Genomic DNA, 21,486 nt, shown 5'->3' on the forward strand with positions numbered 1-21,486 from the left:
AAGTTGAAAATTACTACAGCTCACAACTTTCCGTACTTGTCTAGAGGAAAGCAGTTTTTAGTACTTAATAAATAAGCACCTATCCAGGCATGTCCAAGGGTCAGCTCCCGGTGATTTCTCCTGTCTACCTGATGAATCTGGGCATCTTGGGGCAATGCAGCAATTGCTTCATGTACACAGACAACCCTCTTCTCCTACCACCCAACACTACAACTTGTGAGAGATGCACTTATATTGCCAAACTGGAAGCAAAGCTCTCTTCACCCAAGACTGGACTAGACAGTCAAGAGGAGAAGGTAAACACATGCACCACACCACACTCATCACATAGTCCCTCAAAACCTACACCACCAAAACACACACACAGAAACACAAAACACACACCTACATTCGTGGAGGCTCTCAAAAACCTGCCCAAGCATCAGGGACCTCCAAAGCAGAAATGGAAGCAAACTCCACCCCCCAACACAACCTAAATGACACATAGCCCACAAACTCAGTGTGCCACTCAACCACAACCCACAAGGCATAACAATGTACCCAACACTCCAGTGTGCCTGACTATAGAGTCACCTATGACTAATGTTCCACTCACCAGGCTAAACAAGGAGAAAGTTACTGTCAGCTGCCAGGATCCGCCACATAACGCACAATCGGGTCACTCTACAACAAGTACAAATATGACACTGTCATTGTCCATGTTGGTGTGAATGACCTGAGACGTACCTCTCTATACTACATGAAAAGAGACATGGAGGAGCTCTCCGATCTTGTAGCCCAGGCAGGTAAGACCCTGGCCCCAAGTAGCATCCTGCCATCACCCAGAATGATGCCACAGTACAAGGACAAAATGATTGACTTCAACAATTGGCTAAGCTTCTGGTGTCATTCTAAGGGGATCCAGTATTTGTCTGCCTGGGATGACATAAAGCGACAGACCACGCTGCTTTGCCAGAGATGGCTTGCACCTGTCGCCCTTGGGATTCCAGATACTGGCTAAGGCTCTTGCCACACCTATAGTGCCTTTTTTAGGCAAGGTTCAAATGACAAATTCACCACCTTAACAGGTACAAGCAAGCAAAATCTGAGGGTAATCCCACTCAATACTAGAAGTCTAAACCTCAAAATGCACTCACTCGAGGCACTTCTTAAAATGGAGAACATAGACATCTGTGCAGTGACAGAGACCTGGTTCAAAGCTCCAGAGAGCACCCCTGCATTACCAGGCTACAATTCATACCACACCTTTCGGCCACCTAACCCAGAATGAAGCACTAAAAAGGTGGAGGCATGTCCATATTCATTAAGGATATCCACACCTCCAGGCTAGTTGAACAGCATAATGCATCAGAGATTATCCAAGTGCAACTAACTCTGGGCAAGACCACAATCCAAATTGTAGCTTGCTACAGACCCCCCACCATGCCCCAGGATTCCCACTCCTCACTTCTTGATACACTGGAAAGCATTATGGTACAACCTAACAACCTAATAATGGGCAAATTCAACTACCCCACCATTAACTGGGAAAACTACTCATGTACCAACTTTTTTGCTCAACGTTTTCTGGAATTCATAAATTCCAATGCCCTGTATCAACTTATTCACACCCCCACCAGGGGCAGTAATATCCTAGACCTGGTCATTACCAACATGGGCAACTGGTGTTCCACACCAGCGGTCAATTTCTCATTGGTCAGATCCAACCACAAGCTAATCACCCTAGACATCCACATCCCGCCCCCACCCCCAATTAGGGAAACCACCATAAAAAACTTCTCCAAAACCAACATCACACTTCTTAAGACAGAAGTGTGAAACTTCATGACACCCATGCAGACTGACAATAGAGTTACGACTGCCGAATCCTACACAAATGCACTTTATAAGCACTTACACGAGTGCATGGATCATGCTATCCCTAATAGAACCAAGAAGCTATCCTCCAAAAAAAGGAAGCCGATCTGATGGTCATCTGCCATAAACAAACTCTACAACAGAATAAAGAAACTGTTGCAAAAAGAGAGTAAAATCCTATGACTGGAGGAATGCCCTGGTCAACCTCAGTAAGAAGTGGAGATCCCTCATAAAATCCTCCAAAGCTAGTTACGAAAACAAAATTGCCACTGACTCTAAAGACAACCACAAAGCATTCTATAGCTATGTCAAGAATCTCAATGGCAACACTCAGATCTGCTCTGAGTTACAGCACAATGGCACTAAACATACAGAACCAACTGATATTGCCAACATCCTGCCAGATAGGTTCAGTGCTAACTTTAACCCCCTCTCACCCCCTAGAAGGCCCATCTCTATACCGGAAGTTCTTGTAATCACAGCTGCACAGGTAAAAAAAAAAACACACTCTAAAGCCAAGAACACAGCATCCATGGGACCCGACAATATCCCAGGCTATGTTCTACACAAACTACAGAATGAACTGGCACCCTACCAAAGTATCATTGTTCAATCATAGCCTCACCTCAGGCTTTGTGCCCACTGAATAGCGCAGCGTGACAGTTATCCCACTCCACAAAGGGGAAGCCACAATGGACCCCGGGAACTACCGCCTCATTAGCCTGATGAGCCTGGTCTGAAAGGCCATGGAACTCATTGGAAATCTCCAAACTCTGGACCCTACCCAGTTCGGATTTGTAAAAGGCAGGTCAGGTCTCCTAAATCTGATTAACTTCTTTGAAGCAGTCACCAAAGCCATAGATGAGGGTAAGGTGGTTCACACAGCTTATCTAGATCTTGCCAAGGCTTTCAACACCATCCCCCACTCTGGAATTATAGATAAGCTCACTAAACTAGGTATAAATCCCTATGTCACAAGACAGGTTGCCAACTGGCTCACTGACAGAACCCACACTGTGAAAGTAGCAGACTCCAAATCCGACTTCAGACCAGTAACAAGTGGAGTACCACAGGGTTCTGTCCTGTTTGGTATCTACTTCTCTGCAGTACAGGCTAACACAGAAGGTCTTTGGCTAATAAAGTTTGCAGATGACTGCAAACTAGGAGCCATAATCGAAACTCCTAACGATGTGGACATACTACAAAAGGGCCTCACTGAGACAGATGCCTGGTGTCAAAGCCATGGCCTGAAGCTCAATGCCAAAAAGTGTATGGTCATCCCTTTTGGTAAAAACTCTATACCCATGAACTACCACATAGCTGGTAGTCTACTTAGCACCGAAAATCTTGGGACACAGGTGGACAGTAGTCTCGCCTTTGATAATCACATTGCCACAGTGGTCAGGAAATCCTTCTACGCAGCTCACCTCATAACAAAAGGTTTCTCATCCAGGAAAAAAAAAGGTCATTGTTCCCCTCTACTCATCACTCATTAGACCCATTATAGAGTACAACGCTCCTTTTGGTATGTACCCAGGGTTATATAAAAAATAGGCTGTGAACAAATATACAAGAACAAAAAAACTTAGAGAAAACCACTTTATGACACAACAACAAAGCTTTCAGGTAAAAACCCTTCTTCAGTGCATAACATACAACTACAAACCACAACTGGTTTATATACAGGTCAAAATCACATGACCAGCAGTCCAACGGTCATATGACAAAAACTTAAACAAATATATATACATATTTTCAAATAACATTTTTTATACACAATAGAATAAAATAAAATAATATAAAAATATATAAAAACAATGTACCCAGGGTTGCCAGACGTCCCTATTTGGGCGGGACTGTCCCAAGATCAGCAGCCTGATCCCGAGTCTCGCCCAGCCTCCGCTTTGTTTTTTTTTTTTTTTTGATTGGTCTGTATACCTGGCATACAGGCCAGTCAAAAATCTCTAAACACGGAGCTTCTTGTGTTCCGCATTAAACAGAAGTAGCTCTGTGTTTAGCGATTTTTGATTGGCCCGTATATCGGGATACGGGCTAATCAAAAATCGGTAAACACGGAGCTACTTCCGTTGAATGCGGAACTGCAATGTTCCGCATTCAAACACAAGAAGCTCCGTGTTTACTGCAGATCTTTAATGTGGAACTGTGTTCTGCATTAAAGATTTTTTTTTTTTTTTTTTTTTTTTTGCTTTTCACTTTTTTTTTCATCCCTACCTTGCCGAAATCTGGCAACCCTGTATGTACCTCACAAGACATGTACAACTGGAAAGGCCACAGAAATACCTCACAAAAGAGGATTACTGGCCTCAAACAGATACGCAGACAGTCTCAAAAAACTCCAGCTTTACTCTGTCACATATCGCCTACTCAGAGGCGATCCCTGCCTAACATACAAAGCTATGTCAAACCCAGAGCTGTTGGACATGCTCCACTTAAAGAAATCCCAATCCCTCCGAGCTAAACCTTATCACCACAATAAACAGCACACACTGGAGGGACAGATTCCTGTCCCAGAGACTTCCCATACTCTGGAACAGACTACCTATGTCAAACAGAGCTCCTCATTAGCACTCCAAGAAAAATCTTGATGACTGGATGGGAGATAGAAAATTCACCCCGGGGATTACTTCTGTGGCTCTGTTCGACAGAGGCACAGGAAAATAATTTTTTTGGGTGGCGAAAGCCAGGGTACATTTTTGGCTAGGCTTATATAGGCCCTAGGGCCAGTAGCCTAGTACCCTCCTATGAACATGCTTTTCATAATTTTCTTAAACCTATTTGCTTAAAATAGTCTGCGGCACAAAACTGAAAGACGTGTATCAGGTAATTATGTTTCATCAAGTCCAGCTCCACTGACACATTCAACAAAACCCAATTTAATGTACATTTGGTTAGGTCCTTGACATAAGTGCCATCTTTCCCACTCCTGGCGATGAGCCAGGTTACAATTAATAAGGCTTGATGCCCTTGCCTTTATAAAACCCAGCTTGACAAATGTCACAGAACCCATAATTCACAAGCACAATTCAAATCCCCAGAGTAGCTGCATACAATACAGCAAACCTTCAGAAATGGAGATAATTAACAGGTATACAAAATTACTAACCAAACCATTCTGAATAACAGTACAAAGAGAAAAGGTACAAATGCAGTGTCCACAGTGCCCATGTAAATGTGCTGCTCAGCTGTACTGTGAAATACTTAAATTCAAAAGAAGGCACAAGCAATTCCCTTAACGGAGTATCACACACACAAGCACACTAGTACAAATCAGTGCCAACCATCCAAAAACAGTATAGTCATGATGCCAATGGGAGTAGCAGTGACAACAGAGCACATCATTTATATTTTAGACAAATTATATGTGCTCTGCAGGTATATCTACAGAGGCTGAAAACCTACAAACAGCCCCATGCCATGACTGCGGAGAAAAACTCAACAAGGGATGATGTGCCCAACACAGGTACAAAGAGCTGCTATGATGAAGACTTTGAGCTCTTACACAAGTAGATGCATACAGATATTTCAGGTATGGTCAAAAATGCCCTTGTAGCCTGCCTAATTGTTTAGGGTATTCTTAAAAATATCTGACTAGTGCTTGATTAAATGTAATAGGTTCATAGATTAGTACTAAGCTAACTACCCTTGCAAGCCATTTTAAGCTTAGCCAATTACCCCTTGTGAGACACAAACCCTGCACCATGTGTTTGTAAGGTGAACACCTTAAACATTAGGCCACCCTCCCAACCTTATTCCATTCATCAGCTTCTCTCTCAGAAAAGCTGTTATTACACCTCTCATTCCTATTCTGCTGACAGCAGATACTTAACAATTCATAAGACTCCCCTCCCCCAAATCATTGTATAGAGTTTCTCAGTTACATTTTGTATGCCATTCAGTATTATATTTAAACCCACCTGACGGCCAGTAGTGAGCTTTTCTTTACAGTTTATCGCATCTTGGACAGTTCTAAGGCCAATTATATATTTTTATGCTTTTGCTGGCTGCTGAATTTTTAATATACTTTCAGTAAGTCTGTTCTTTCTTAGCATATAAATTTGTTTACGTAATCTGGTAACAAATAACAGTTACTATACATTAAGCAAGTTCTGTAAAACACAAGCTGAACTGCAACGGCATTATACTACCAAAAGTCTTCCCATAGACACTAGTTGCAAATTATCTTTGCACAACCCTCTCAAAATAACAGGACATTAATAACAAAAGGAGCACTGCATTTGTAAAAAAAAATGAGTAGTAAAACTATTCTAACAATGGACACTAATACAGGTCTCTACAGGGCAGCAAAACAGTGCTATCCATTTATTTATTTCAGTTTGATAACTACGAAATAGATAGGTCAACAGAACCTTTTCAGCCATGACTCAGACAACATGATGCAAAACATATACCGTAACCAACACATATACTAAAGAAAACAAAGTTGTACATAGTACAGAAACAAAGTAGACAATATATGATTTATAACAATAAATGAGAGATTATTTACAGTCTGTATAATTAATTTAGATATTCAACCAGTGGTCATTTGTTAAATGTTATAAAGACATGCATCTGGAACCTTTCTCCCTGGGGCCTCTGCTGAAATTTGTCTTGGTTCCAAGTCAGACTTTCCTGGTAAACAAATGTTAAATAAATTAAAACGTCTTAACTATTATAAACCGTGCTCCAATCTGGACTGTATACTATGCCTATGGCACAGTAGCTCAAGCTATTATGCAAAACCCTGCAACATTCAACAAACTTTGTTTTAGAAATACAGTGGCCCATTCAGTTAATTTAGACTTACAGACTGCTACTAGGTATGCAGTCCACGATGTCGGAGAGAAGCCTAGCCCAATTTCCCAGATGCCCGAGTGCACTGTCAATTAAAGGACTTGTTCAAGCCCTGAACAAAAGGAAGCAGATCAGTAACAGCTCACAATCCTGAACTAAGTAAAACAACTCGGCAACAGCTCATAACCTTAAACCTCTGCACTACCTCCAAGTCAAACTTTTCTCTCCAGAGCTGTTGGACATTCTTGTTTTAGGACATTCTCTGTTTCAAGCTCTAGCACACTGTACTGTTTTCCATAGCACTTATGATGATGTCCGCAAACCATTTTTGTAGTTCTGTTTCACCATGTGCATTCTTTTCAGCTGCACATTTATTTTTCATATTTTGCATATTTCAGTGAACTCAATCTTGCATAGCTGACCATAGTTTAGGACATTTAATTTTCTCAAGTTTATAAATGTTTTACAAAACTCATTTTCTCTACAGTCTTGTCAAATATTTTTTCCCCTTGTAATCCAATTTACAGACTCTTTCATTATTTAAATAACTTTAATGTCTCTGGCTCCATAAATTAAGCTTCATGTAATATAAAATTTAAATTTGCAACCCCTTACTCATCCCCGACCATCCCTTTTTTAAAGCTACTTCCAAGTTCTCATCTGTCCATTCCCAAATCCTCTTATCCCTTTTCAGACAATCCTGGAAGGGATCCCGGAGGAATTGGAGTCCCACCTGGCTAAGTCGTCTACCTCCAAATAAGCAAGGTTTAGAGCCAAGGGAGTGGGAGATGCAATGAGGCGTTAAAGATGTGGAACCAAGTGCCGTCAATAATGCAGTGGCTGGTAAAAAACACCACTCACATGGTGTACACATCCACCTACCAACCACTGGACACGGTCACCGCTGGCTCAGAGTGTATCCTTGTGAAAAACAAATGGCAGACATACAGCAGAAACTTTTCTTCTCTTGTAATAATTCTGTAATGTCTTATTACATCCACACCAACTTTCTCACAAAAATTTATATTACACACTTGAAATCACTTTCTGGTCCTACAGCATAAAGAAAAGTGGCATATTGCACTATTACAGTGCGGTATTTACAATTGCATAAAGCTGATACACAGTAGAAAACACCAACCAAAATGCCACAAAATCTAAACACCATGGAAATGCAGAGCAAGTTCCACAAAGCAATTGTGTACGTTTAACAGGCCAGGTATGTAGGATATAATGTAAATAAAGTATGCCAACCTTGTCACAAGGATGATTTAGGAAAAAGTACAATCCTACTCTATACACCCACCCCTACATATACGTACTAGATTGTCCTAGAGGTCTTTGCAACATCACCATCTGCAATTAAAGCTAAAATGCTACTTAACACAGCATGGTGGGTAACAATGTCAGCATGTTAGTGGTCAAGATAGATTCAATTTGCAAATAAAACTGTTTAAATGTTGCATACATTGTTATTCTGCCAGTATCACACAAGCTTAGTCACCACAAGACATTGACATAAAAAAACTCCCAATTAATGGCAAATAACAGGTGGCCAGACCCCATTTTAATATATGCTAAGCAAGCCTGCTCTGCAATCATTCCTAGTGTAACAGACATAGAAAGGAATACATATGTCGAGAAAATATGCTTAATGGGGGACACTGTTAGTCTCCCCACCAGCACTACTGTAAGAGAAGGCAGAGCTTCTTGATTGTCCCCTTGGCAAGAGCCTATAAATAGGTCTACAATGTGCAAGCAACCCCCATACATAACCCACAACGCTTGCTGTAGCCCAAAGTTACAAGCACAAATCCAAGTATTAGCCACCGATATATGCAGATTTAGGACTATAGCAAAAATACCTTTAGATTGAAAGAATATAAAATTAGCTACCCAGTGATTATACAAAACATCAGTTAACAAAAAAAGACAAATAATGAAACGGTAGCCATGCTTGGCACTGTTATGCTTTAAGTGTCAGATTTAGCCTTGCATATAGACCTTACCGACTTTCTTAGGGACGATCAGACCAGTTTACAAGTACATTCCTTAATAAATAAAAATAAGTTTATACACAGATTCTCCGTCCGTTACTAAATACGCATGTTCTGGTAAGGAAGACAGTCTATTGTGAACTAAAAAAAATGTACCTCTTTCTAACTTTTTGCTCTTCTTATTTTGTACATCAAAGCTACAACTATAATACGCGGGGGCCAAGAAGCAGATATATAGCATTTTAGTTCGCTAGTGGATTATTATAAAGAGACTCATAAATAAAACGTGGATCAAGTAGAGTCCCAATAGCATATAATTTAAAGGGCAACAGCATCCCCACAGTGGAAAACGACTTGCAGCTGCTCAAGAACGATTGTTCCGTGATAACTACCCAAAATAATATAACCGAATAAACAGATCACCAAATGGAAATATTAATGCATCAGTATGTTATTTTATAAAACGTTATTCAACAATACGAACAGTAATTACCTTTTGTCATGGTTAAATCGTGCCTAAACAGTATTAAAATCCTACAGGCGAAAGAGTATATTAAATTAAGGACACGCTCCCAACTGCAAAAAGCAAATATTCAATATTTGTTTTTTAACCAGAGCTATTAATAATAAAAAAAACTTTCACATGGGTCATTAGAATGACAAAAAAAAAAATTCCCACATACACCGTTTAAACTTGCCGAATTTCAATCAAAAGCACAGGATTGGCCACTACAAGAACGCACCCATTTATTTTTTAAAACAACCCTACATTTCAATTTGTAAAATGTCTTCGGAGTATCCCACAACAATGACTTTGGGAAACACTGATTTGCTGCATTTGCTGTCAGTCATAGTCCTTTAAATGCACTCCCTCCCCTCCACCGTAAACCAACTCACGTTTGTAACACGTCGTGTATGCGCAGTTACCAGCTTTGCTTAAAAAAGTCGACAATGCAAAAGTATTAGAAGTGGAAAGGCGAGGAGCGAAGCGCAAAATAAGAGACGATTTGCTCGTGTTTTATTAGAAACCTAATAGAACAAGCTTTGCATCAACATGCATTTCCTGAAGAATAAGTATGCCGTTAGTATGTGGAATGAACGACTGACTGAAGTACTTCGTAATTAAACAAAAAAAAAATACGAACTATAGCGTGAAAACTGTTGTGTCTTTCGGCTTTTCCCGGTTAGGGGTCGTCAAAGCGGAACTCCGGTCCGCTAATGTTTGGCAGTAGATTTTTACGGGCCGACTTGCCGGCCCTGACGCACAACCTTCAACGAAGGTATACCCATTCGCACATAAGATGCTCACACTGAGAATTAGGGTTACCACCTGACCCACTTTGCGAGGGACAATCCCTCTTTGGGCAGTTGTGTCCTGACAAAAAATTGTAAAAATGGCAAATGTCCTGAGATTTTAGGACAAAATTATTTCTAATATTTTATGTAATAGTTGCATAAAACAGTTATTCTTTATCTAAAATACCTAAATGTTATAAGAAACAGAATAAGCAACTAAAACGCTACAAGAATAAGCTTTTATTTAGGCAAAAATGTTAAGTTCTAACCTTTGTACTGACCATGGATATGTGTCGGCCTGTAAAATCTGATGTTTGTACCAAAAATGTCCCACTTTGGCCATTTGAAAAGGTGGCAACCCTACTGAGAATCGAACAGGACAACGTCTCACTGTGAGGCGACAACGCTACCGCAGTATGAAAAAAATCTAAATATGTTGAAAACGATGATTTTTTTGACGAGTAGGTTCCCCGCACAATGAGAAACCATTTGTTAATTTCAACTAACGAGGGCAGAATTGGAAAAGGACTGTAGTGGTGTTGACAGTTCCTACGGGTTTCTCTTTATTGTTTCCTTCGGTTTACGATAGCCTGTTAAATCTCTTATTACACTACTGTGTTTAACTTTTTAAATCTCCTTCTGGAAATTGCGTGGTGGTATATAATTTCCCAAATGGGAGGTCAGCTTCCATAGGAAGTTTCGGGTCTTTTTCAGGAAATAACCAATCTGTTTTTGAAATGCATTGTATATTTTTGTGGTTGATGAGGCTAAACGCAGATGATTCCCGATCGGTGAATGTTTATTATAGTTTTAGGGTAAATGTCAGCGTTTTAGAGGTTGTTTTTGTGGCTGGTGCTTTTAAGTGCTGGATTAGGTCAGATTAGTAGAGTTGTATGATGAGGTTTAGTGTTTTAGGGTTAGGGTCAGAGGTTTATGGTTAGGTTTAAGGTTGTGAGTTATTTATTTAGATTGTATTTCCTAGCGGGCACCGTCGTAATGTAAATTTATATTAAAGTTATGGGTTAGGTGTCTTTAAGGGCAATTTTAAGCTTAGGTAGTGTTTGCCAAAGTTGAGAATCAAACCCCGCATTTCTTGGGTGAGGTAAACACCTTAACCATTATGCCACCCCCTCAACCCAATTGAAATATGATAACTTTTTTTTTTCAATCACACTAATTTCTTGCTGTAACTTACCTGTTCACTGTATGTACAAAGCTTCTTAGTGGTAAAATAATTTTTGGAAGGGGATCATCAGCAACTATCAAGGGGTATTAGACACAGCTGCAGTAAATTGCAGATAATAGGAAGTGATGCAGATTAGGTAGACCTTAAAAGGTAGGGAGGTTGGACCTAGGTAAGTCAGTACACGACACTGCAAGTTGTTCAAAAGATCTATATAATATGCAGTGGGAGCCTAGGCAGCCTGCTGTCTGAAAAAGTGGCTGAACATTAATTTAGCCACTTTCTTTTTTGGTGATTAAGAAAGCAAGAACTTCCACACCAAAACTACCATGGCACTGTAGTTTGAGGACCTCCTCAATTTACAAACATAATTTAACAAAAAAAAAAAGCTGTTTCAGCACTTTTGCAGGGGTAAATTTTATATTCCATCTCTGAGATCGCACCACAGTGGGGTAAGGGTAAATTTCCCGATCCACACTATGCCCCAGTTTCCATTCAAAATGTTGAAAAGCAATATTTTTCTTTAGTACTGTTTTGAAATTCAGGAACCAGAGCACAATCATTCTTAACTAGTTCAGTCTACCTGACTGCTTTAGCAATAGTGCTAAAACTGTAAATACAGTCTCATCTTTTTGAGTAGTACCTCTTTAATTTCACAATGGTTTATGGGGACTTCTATTTTTTAGTTTGTGTTTGTTCTTTTCGGGTGATTGAATTTTTCGTTTAGTTTTCTGAAAGTTAAATAATTTCAATTTCTGTGAATAAATTCCACAGAGTTGACCTGGTAGTTTTGGAGAGAAAGTTCAAAGAAATGGGAGTCGATGTTATGAGTTGTCAATATAGTAAGGTTTCGAAATAATATTCAACGTTGCTATATTTTAATATAGTGAAGTAGATATCTATATGCAAAATGGGGGCTAGGCTAGTGACCCACACTTAGGTAATCTAAGGGACTTCATTAGAACATAAAGTTAACAGGAAGCTGTCAGGGTTAAGAAAAAAAGATTTATAGTTTTGACTTCCAAGATGACTGCGCATTGAGTAATAGCTTATTTCTAGCTCTCCTGCTGTGAAAACAGAAACTCTGCAGAGAAGGCTAGTATACTTGTGTTTATGGGTAAATATCAGTAACTGGCTAGTAAGTGCTGTGCTTGGCTGCCAGGAGTAAAGAAATACACAAGACCTGGAGAAAAATTAGCTACAAAAAGTGAGGAAGAAACACCGACTTGGGAAAGTTCTGCAGCTGTTCAGCAAAATGCAATGCAACCTTCAAACATATCTTCAAGTAACCTACAGAAAGATATAAGACACGTGCATACAGTCCTGGTTAAAATAAAATAAACAAAACACTGATGGGAGTGTATCAACATAAACAAGAAAAGTCTTGAAAAAATAGAAGAAGCCTTAAACAGCTATTCAGATGAGATGATAAAGCTGCAAAAATTGGAGGTTGAAATAAAAGGCTGTCTGAATGTGGGACTGCTCAGGAAGAGATGTTTCAAAAAATAATAGAATTAGAGGACAGAGAAGCTGGAAGGAACAGACTGCATTAATTTTATGATAGCACAAATAAGCAACTGGACTGGTATTCCACAGCAGGAGTTGTTAGTTGAAAGGGCATATCATGTGTATGCTCCAAACCTGGCCATAAGAAAGCAGTCTCTACCAGCAGAAGGAGTTAATTCTGAAGTACATGCTAAGGAGGGAATACAAACATTTGTCCAACAAAAATTACGCTGTGAAACAAGAGGAGATTTTGCTTCTTGTTCTTCTGGTAATAAAGACCAAGGAGCGACTGTACCTGTGAAACCTTTTCAAAAATTTCAATGAAAAATGTTGGAGAGAAGGAAAGAAGCAGGAGAGTTAACTAGAAGAATCAAGAGTATGTTGGAAATGAAGCAGAGACAGGATATTGGAAATGAACTGTAATAAAGCCAGTAACTTAATATGGGATTACAATACAATAATTATATTTCTGAACTATGACAGAGCAATAAAATTTGGAAATATTGAACTTTTTCAGAATTTGTTGGACTTGTGGGGGACTCTAAAGCGTATACGCTATTTCATGTCATTAATGTTCGGAAAAGTGCTTTGGGGAGGGGAAGAAGAGGGCGAATGTTAACTGTAAGTAATTTGTTTTCTTAAATAGTACCAGTTTTGTGACGTGGTTTTCTTTACATGCTATAAATGTTTTTAGTGTAATGTGGATTGTAAATAGGCGCTGCTGCTCTTTTTTTCTCCCTTCTCTCTCTGTCTTCTTATTCAATTTTACGAAATGGAGATACTGCAATGTATAAAAAAAAGCCTTGTTAAAAAGCATGAGAAAAGAAAAATTAATGTGCTTTTTCTCATTCTTACATAGGGGAATGACTGAATTAAATACATTAGCTTGATTTAGTAAGTTTTAAGAGCAAGAAAATGAAAACGCACATTGAATATTCTGAGGCTTTTTTTTTTCTACCAAATACATGCATACTCAGGAACAGCTCTGCAGTTAGTCCATGTTTCCATTGGAGCAGTCTAAAGAGAAACTGCTTGGTTCTCATGTCTTTGTGGAGACAGTCTGATAAAGAGAAACTTGCTATAGTGGCAGAGAGTGATTAGCTGAGGAAAGAAAAATGGGTAGGAGATGTTCTCTGAAAAAATTCAGGTGTTTTCCCGAAGTAGATAATGTTCTCTGAAAGCATTCAGGGGTTTCCAAAGGTACTTAATGTTTTCTGAAAACACTCAGGGATTGTCCCAGCTGGGGGAGCTATAAAAGTAAGACAAAACCAATCAGCCTTTAGTAGAAGCACAGGATGCACCTTGCATCTCAGCACTGATTATCTTTCTTTTATATTAACTCAAGTCTGTGAATGTGGCTGTCAGTTTGGGACTTTTGTTCCTTTTAGGAGGGTAAAACTTCAATATTTTAAGGTTTACATAGTTTTGTGCGTTAATATTAAGTTAATAGGTTTTAAGGGGTATTGAAGCTTTTTTGAGGGCAATCAATAGAAAAAAAATGTTTTATAAGATGTGACATAGGCTTAAATGTATATGTCAAGAAACAGCTGTATAAAAGTTCAACCTGCCAGACAGTGTATGCATGTAACAGGAAAGCTGAAACTAGACATTTAACAAAAATGTGTTCTACGTAAAAGGTGGAATAATACCTTTTTAATACAATGATGCTTTCTTTAAGGTCTTTAAATGTAAATGGCCTCACAGATAAATACAATCCAAGAGTAGTGAACTATATTAAAACTAGTAGCGTGCAAATAGCTATGTTGCAGGAGAATACTTAAAAAGAACTGAGCATGTGATTTTGATAAAAGTTTTCAGGAAGGTTATTCAGCAGAATACCTGGGACAAAGGAAAAAAGGAGTACTTAAATTAATTGCAAGAGGAGTTCCAATAGTGATAGAAGAAGATAAAAAAATATAATAATGGCAGATTTGTGGTGCTAAGAGCCTACCGGGAAGAGAGGAGGATTACAATGGCATGTATTTACATTCCACCTAAAACTGCTGTAATGGAGCTTAAGAAAATTCTGGGAGAAATAATCAGTTTTCAGCAAGGAGTATTACGTATAGGTAGGTACTAAAATTTGATTTGCAGCAGTGAAGATGTGAAAGGGTGGCCCAGAACAGAAAACATAACAAAGGGGGGTAGATTTTTAAAGAAATTTATGAAGGCACTTCGGATGGAAGATGTGAATTCAGTAGTAGGAGTTCGGAGTGAATTAACATATTCTCCAAGATATAAAAACTGGGCTAGGCTAGACAGAATTTATATTTCACAGTAACTTGTGCATGTAATTGAAGGTCTTAATACCCACCCAATAAATATTTCAGATCATGCACCAATAATACCTAAAATAAAAACACAGGGTAATGAAATAAAAATGAGGCATTAGTGCTTTCCAACCTATCTGTTGTAAAGAGGAGTTTAAGGAATGGGAAGTGGAGATTGTTCAGGAGCTGTTAGAATAGAAATTTGTTTTAAAAATATAGCTAGGGACTGGGATAAATTTATGGTGGAGTTTAAAAATAGGGTGGAAATCAAAGAACGGGAGCTATGGTTAAGTAAGAATTATTTAGAACGATTGCAAATGTTAAAGTATTGCAGAATAGTGGGAATCTCAGAACAAGAAGAGGATCAACTGCATAATGCTAGGCAGAAACTAACGGGTTACCTTGATAATATGCACAAGCTTAGAAATGTTGCTGTTAAGGAACTGTTTGTTTTTTGATAACACTAGAACACAACAACTTATAGCACAATGGCTCTGGCAACAGAAAGTAAAAAGGGCTATTGCCAAACTTTGGGAGCCTATAACGAAGGTAAAAAGAGGTCCTGCAGAGAGGTATTAGAAATATTTTGGAAAAAGCAAAGAAATATGAAAACCAAAAAAAGATACAAATGGAAATGTTTATGGAATAATTAAATATGCCAAGTTTAGAGGTAGATGAGGCTCAATTATTAACAGGATAGGATGAGATAAGATAAAATTTGTGAGGTATAAGCAGTCTGCAGGAAATTACCAGAAATAGACTGTATTCCTGTGGAAGTTTGGAAGCTAGGAGGAAAAAAAATGAAACATCTGGAAGGTTTTGTTTAACAGTATCTTAAGAGTACTACCATTTTGGAAGAAAGCAGTGGTAGCTGTGATACCTAAAGGGTAAGTATCCATCAGATCCAGCTTCATACAGGCCCATTTCAATACTAAGCCATGATTATAGTGTTCATGTCTATAAGGGCTAAAAGAATAGCAAAACTAATGCCGAAACTGATAGATATGGATCAGTGTGGTTCTGTGGAGGGGAGGCAAACATTTAACAACGTTAACAGAACATTGATGAACCAGAGGGAAGCAGAATGAAAACAAAATACCACTGTTGTTGGTGGTTCATGATGCACAGAAAACATTTGACAGAGTAAACTGGGAAAATGAAGCATTTGTATTTCCTGATAAAATTATAAGGTTGATTAGGAGGAATTATGAGAGTTCAGAGGCAAAAATTAAAGTGGGTGTGTACCTCTCTGATAATTTCTGTTTGAGCAGAGAAACCAGGCAGGTGTGTTCTCTTTCCCTTCATTTGCATCATATTTAGAATCATTGGTAATAAAATAAGGGACTCAGAAATTCAAGGATATAACTGAAATGGTAGTCAAGAAAGGCTGACTCTGTTTGCAGATGATATTATTTTATACCTAATAAAAACAGAAAAGGACATTACATTGTTGTGGAACATATTGAGACAGTTTCATATCTTTTCGTAATACAGAACTGATGAAGCTAAAACAAAGGCAATGGCTGTAAATTATTTATCCACACATAAATTGGTTTAGCGATATCCATATTTATGGGGATATGCTAAAATGGGGTCTGTATTAGTTCATTGAAGTTTACTTACCTCAAATGGCTGTTCATCGAACTGACATCTTTGAACAGCTGTTCATCAAACGTTTAAATCAGTGAATGTGTTTCCCAGATAAGTAAACAAGTTGACCAACATATAAAAATTTGCCCTTTTCCATACTGTTGTGTAATTTCAGAGTTGGTAAATATAAATAGTGCAGGTGTGGGGAGTACAGCCCCTCACATTGAGGGGTGTGGGGGTCATAGTCCCCACTCTGTTGGGTTTAATTTTAATTTGTGTGTGTTTTTAGATGATGTGCTGGCCAACTAGTTTACTTACTTGGGGAAAAACGTTTGCTGATTTGAATGTTCAGTGATGTCTGTTCGCACAGCCGTTCAAGGTAAGTAAACTTCGATGAACTAATATAAACCTGATAAAATGAAGTATCTAAGGGTATAGATTAAAAATGATTCAGGTGTGGCAGCCAAGGATATGTAGGAATAGACTAAACAAAAGGTAATACAAAAACTAAGAAATTGGAAGCTCTGTTATATGGATATGGATAGCAAAATGCAAGCGGTTAAAATGTTTAGTCACTTTAGTCAATTGTACATGGGTCGGGCATATTTTTTATCAACCAGAGGAGAAGTTGTGGATAGCAATTAATACAGAGCTGTAGGATTTTTATCTGGGAGGAGAAGATGGCAAGAGTCAAGTAGGATGAGCTGTTTCTTCCAATAGAACAAGGCGGATTGGGATTACCCAATTTGAAGGGATATTTCAGAGCTATGTATTTAAGGCTCCTATACATAGCATAAGCAGAAAGGATGATGATGAGATGGGGGGAGGGGCTCATGAAACAAGAGACTGGGATTTTGGATGCAGACCTTTAAGGAGAATAACAATTGTACAGAATATTATATTCATAAAATAACAGAAAGTATTCCAAGAACTAAGCCAACACTGGAATGGAGGATGGAGAATCTGCCGATAGGGGTGACTGTAATTAGGAATACAGACAATAAGCAAGAGGAGGCTGGAATTTATTGGAGAAAACTGGTAGAAAAAACAAGATATTGGTACCAAATAATTAAGAGAGGAAAAGGTAATCAAATGGGAAGAGTCCAATAATTTATCTAGACTGTAGAATAGAGATTGCCTTCCATATCAATGATTGATATTAGAGTATAGGCAAAGAGAAATAGGTGGATCATAAGTGAAAGATCAGCACTGGTACAGTTTTTAGTAGAATCTAGAACAGAAGCTGCTGTTTAAAGAGTAATAATTAGTAGAAGATACAAAATATTGCATGTTCAACTATAAAAATCACTAAGAGGAGATTAGAAAGAAAGATTGGATAAGCAATTCATAAGGAAATAATGGGAGGGTATATATAGGTCTCCCAAATATGCAAAAAAGTTTAGAAAATTTAGGATCTTTGTTTGGAAGTGTTTTACATAGGTATTTTTATACCCCAAGTAGACTCCAAGGAATTTTCATCAGGTAGACAGCAAATGTTGGAGGTGTGATGGGGAAGAAAGAGGTAATGGGTACATATTTTCTGGGAGTGTAATGAGTTGCAGACCTTAAAGATCAGACTGCTCTGTCAGAGATACTGGGTGAGCAAATTAGTGTAACTGAGGAAATGTATTTATTTTTGTGAGCTATGATACAGAATCTGAATTGCCTAGACATATTAAGACCTTGTTCTGTCTAAATATGGTGACTGCCAAAAAAGCAGTTACCAGAAACTGGAAATCAAAGTCTAAACCAACTTTATTAGAAGTAGTGAATATAATGACAGAGCTAAAACAACTGGAATTGGGATCTTTAGAAAAGGGTAGTAGCAATTTACATAGGAAAATGGGAATTGTAGGTAAAACACATGCACAGGAGAAATGAGGTTTAAAAGAAGGCAGGATTTGAATGAGCTATGTAATGTTTGACTGTCAATGACTGGATATATTATAAGTGATGTGTAATATTTGCAACTACAGTTTTGTCAGTTATTTACTTTGTAATGTATAATGTTTGCAACTAAAATTATATCATTATGGCATGTGTTTATTTTTATAAATGTATGATTACCTATGTCGTAAATGATAATTTAATAAAGATTTTTTTTACAAAATAGACCCACCAATGACAGTATTTTCATATATTCTGCTTCCCTCTGGATCATCATTGTTCTGTTAATATTGTCAAATGTTTGCCTCCTCCCCACAAAATCCCATTGGTCCATATCTATTAATTTTGGCATCGTCTTTGCCATTCTTTTAGCCATTATAGCCATAAGCACTTTATATAATCATGGTTTAAAATTGAAATGGTCCTATGCAAAACTGGGTCAGATGGGTATTTACAGTGTTTTAAGTATTACAGCCACCGCAGCTTTTTGCCAGGATGTTTGTGTCTTTCCTCATTTTCAAATACTGTGAAACAAAAACTTCTAATTCTTTATTACTTTCTTCCTCCTATCTTCCCAACTTCCACCAGAATACCACATATTCCTGGAGACGTCCTACAGATTGGGATAAAAATGGTGATGTAAAAGCATTTTCTGCAATATCGACTGTTAGCTGTTGAACCTCAAATATCTATCATTGGCATATTTAAGTCCCCTATAGGTATTTCCATTTATGCTTTTTCTTGATTTCTCCAACTATCTGCTTTATACAAATGTTCATAAAATTTCTGAAATCTCTCAAATACCTTTACAGGATATCTAGTTATTTTTCTAATTATAGGCTCCCTAAGTTTGGTAATAACCTTTTTCGACTTTCTGTTCATAGTGCCAAATGTTTTTGAGCTCTGAAGTTATCAAAATCAGTTTAACAGCAGTGTTTCTGAACTCATGCATATCATCCAGGTACTCCTTTAATTTTTGTTAAACACTCTTGCAGTTGCGCTGCTTCTTGTTCTGTAAGATTTCTCCTTATTTTGTAATACTTTAACCTTTGAGAGCCCCTCTAAATAATTATTACTTCTTAACCATAAATTTTTCTTTTACTTCTACCCTACTTTTAAGCTCCCCTTTCATTTTACCCCACTTACCAGCTAAAATTTCTGGAGTACTTTTTTTCTTTAACCAGAAAACCTGAGCATGTGTCCGAGCAGCTTTGAAGTACAAAACACTGTGAAATGAAATAGCTCGCGTAGTGTTCTACCAGGAAAATATACTCTGTTGCAGCCCCCGAATCAAGAGTAATAACTCTACCAGCCAAACCATTGAAGTTAAAAATGGATTTATTAAATGCAGAAATCTTATAAAACTGTTGGTTAAGCACTTTAATCCGTTAACTTCACAATGGACTTCATCATAACCATATTCCCAACAGTCCTTTCCCTTAAATACACTTTGTGATTATCAGTTAAATATTGAACTAAATTAAATTAAATCATTTTAAAGGTATACTTCCGAAATAAAGCTTCATTTATACAAGCAAAATTTCTGTTTCCAACAATGGGTATCGCTACTTTAAATATGAAATATTTATTTTTAATAAATTTTCTTAATATGAAAAAAACTATGAAACAAAAAGTTTTGCAGTATGTGACATAGGATCAAATGGAGATGGCAAGAAACAATTGTATAAAAAATTAACCTACCAGCCAGTGCATGCAACACAAAAGCTGGAATTAGACATTTAACAAAGAAGCTGTTACACACAAAAGGTAGGAATAATAATCCTTTCAAGAATGATTTTTTCTATAATGTCTCAAGACATTAATGGTCTTGCAGATAAATACAAAAAAAGAAAGAGTAGTGAACTACATTTAAAAAATGTAGAGTGCAAATAACTCTGCTGTAGGAGAGACACTTGGAAACAACTAAACGTGAATTTGTTAAAAGGTTTTCAGGATGATTATTCAGTGGAATACCTGAGGCAAAGGAGGAGAGGAGTACTTGTATTAATTGCAAGAGGAACTCGAATGTTAATAGAAGAGGAAACAAAAAAAAGATGGTAATGGTAGATTTGTAGTACTAAGGAGCGACTAGCAAGGGAGAAGGATTACACTGGCATATATTTATATTCCCCCGAAAACTGCTATAATGGAGCTAAAGAAAATTTTGGGAGAAATCAGCTTTCATCAAGGAATATTATTTATAGCAAAAAAAGAAGAATGGCAAGACACAGCTACGAAGTTACCTTCTTTAATAAAAACGAATGAAAATCCAAACAGTAAAAAATCCAAGTAGTAAGCGCTTTCAGGTTCAACAACCCTTCATCAGACAAATTGGTATCACATACCTCCACATTTTAAATTCATAAAATACCAATTTGTCTGATGAAGGGTTGTTGAACCCGAAAGCGCTTACTACTTGGATTTTTTACTGTTTGGATTTTCATTCGTTTTTATTAAAGAAGGTAACTTCGTAGCTGTGTCTTGCCATTCTTCTTTTTTGCTTTTGAACGTTCATTGGTTTGGTGAGACTTTGGCATTAGCACGGGACATTAAGTTTTGGAATATTATTTATAGGTGGGGACTGGAATTTGATTTACAACAGTGAAGATATATCTGGGGGCCCAGAAAGGGAAATACAACAAAGGAAGATGGATTTTTAAAGAAATTTATGAAAATATTTGGCATGGAAGATGTGAATTCTGTACTAGGACCTGTGAGTGAACATGGATATTATTCCCAAAGATACAAAAACTAGGCTAGGCTAGACAGAATTTACACTTCACAGGCACATGTGCATCAATTGATGGTTTTGATTCGGACCCAATAACTATTTCAGATCATGCACAAATCTTCTTCTTTCGGCTTTTCCCGGTTAGGGGTCGTCACAGTGGATCACCTGTCCGCCCTGATTGGCAGTGGAGTTTTATGGTGTCGAGCTGCCAGCCCGGCACCCAACCTTCCATAGAAAGCACACACACATGCACACACTCACATCTAGGGCCAAATTTTGAGTGTCTAATCCACCCACAGCATGTCTTTGGAATGAGGGAAGAAACCAGAGCACCCGGAGGAAAGCAACGCCAAA

At 37.9% G+C, this 21,486-nt stretch overlaps 1 protein-coding gene across 1 annotated transcript in view; it reads right to left on the reverse strand.

The window, feature by feature from the left end:
• Window positions 1-9,452, reverse strand: part of LOC122799482 (N-lysine methyltransferase KMT5A-A-like) — a 584,753-nt gene extending 575,301 nt beyond the window's left edge. Inside the window, exon 1 of the mRNA XM_044068577.1 lies at window positions 9,163-9,452. Within this exon, the coding sequence (XP_043924512.1) occupies window positions 9,163-9,172 (10 nt within the window). The 5' untranslated portion in view covers window positions 9,173-9,452. The remainder of the gene's footprint in view (window positions 1-9,162) is intronic.
• Between the last annotated feature and the right edge of the window lie 12,034 nt (window positions 9,453-21,486).

The sequence above is a fragment of the Protopterus annectens genome, chromosome 4.part0 (genome assembly GCF_019279795.1).
Source record: "Protopterus annectens isolate FY-2018-M chromosome 4.part0, PAN1.0, whole genome shotgun sequence".
In the NCBI taxonomy this organism is placed as follows: Eukaryota; Metazoa; Chordata; order Ceratodontiformes; family Protopteridae; genus Protopterus; species Protopterus annectens.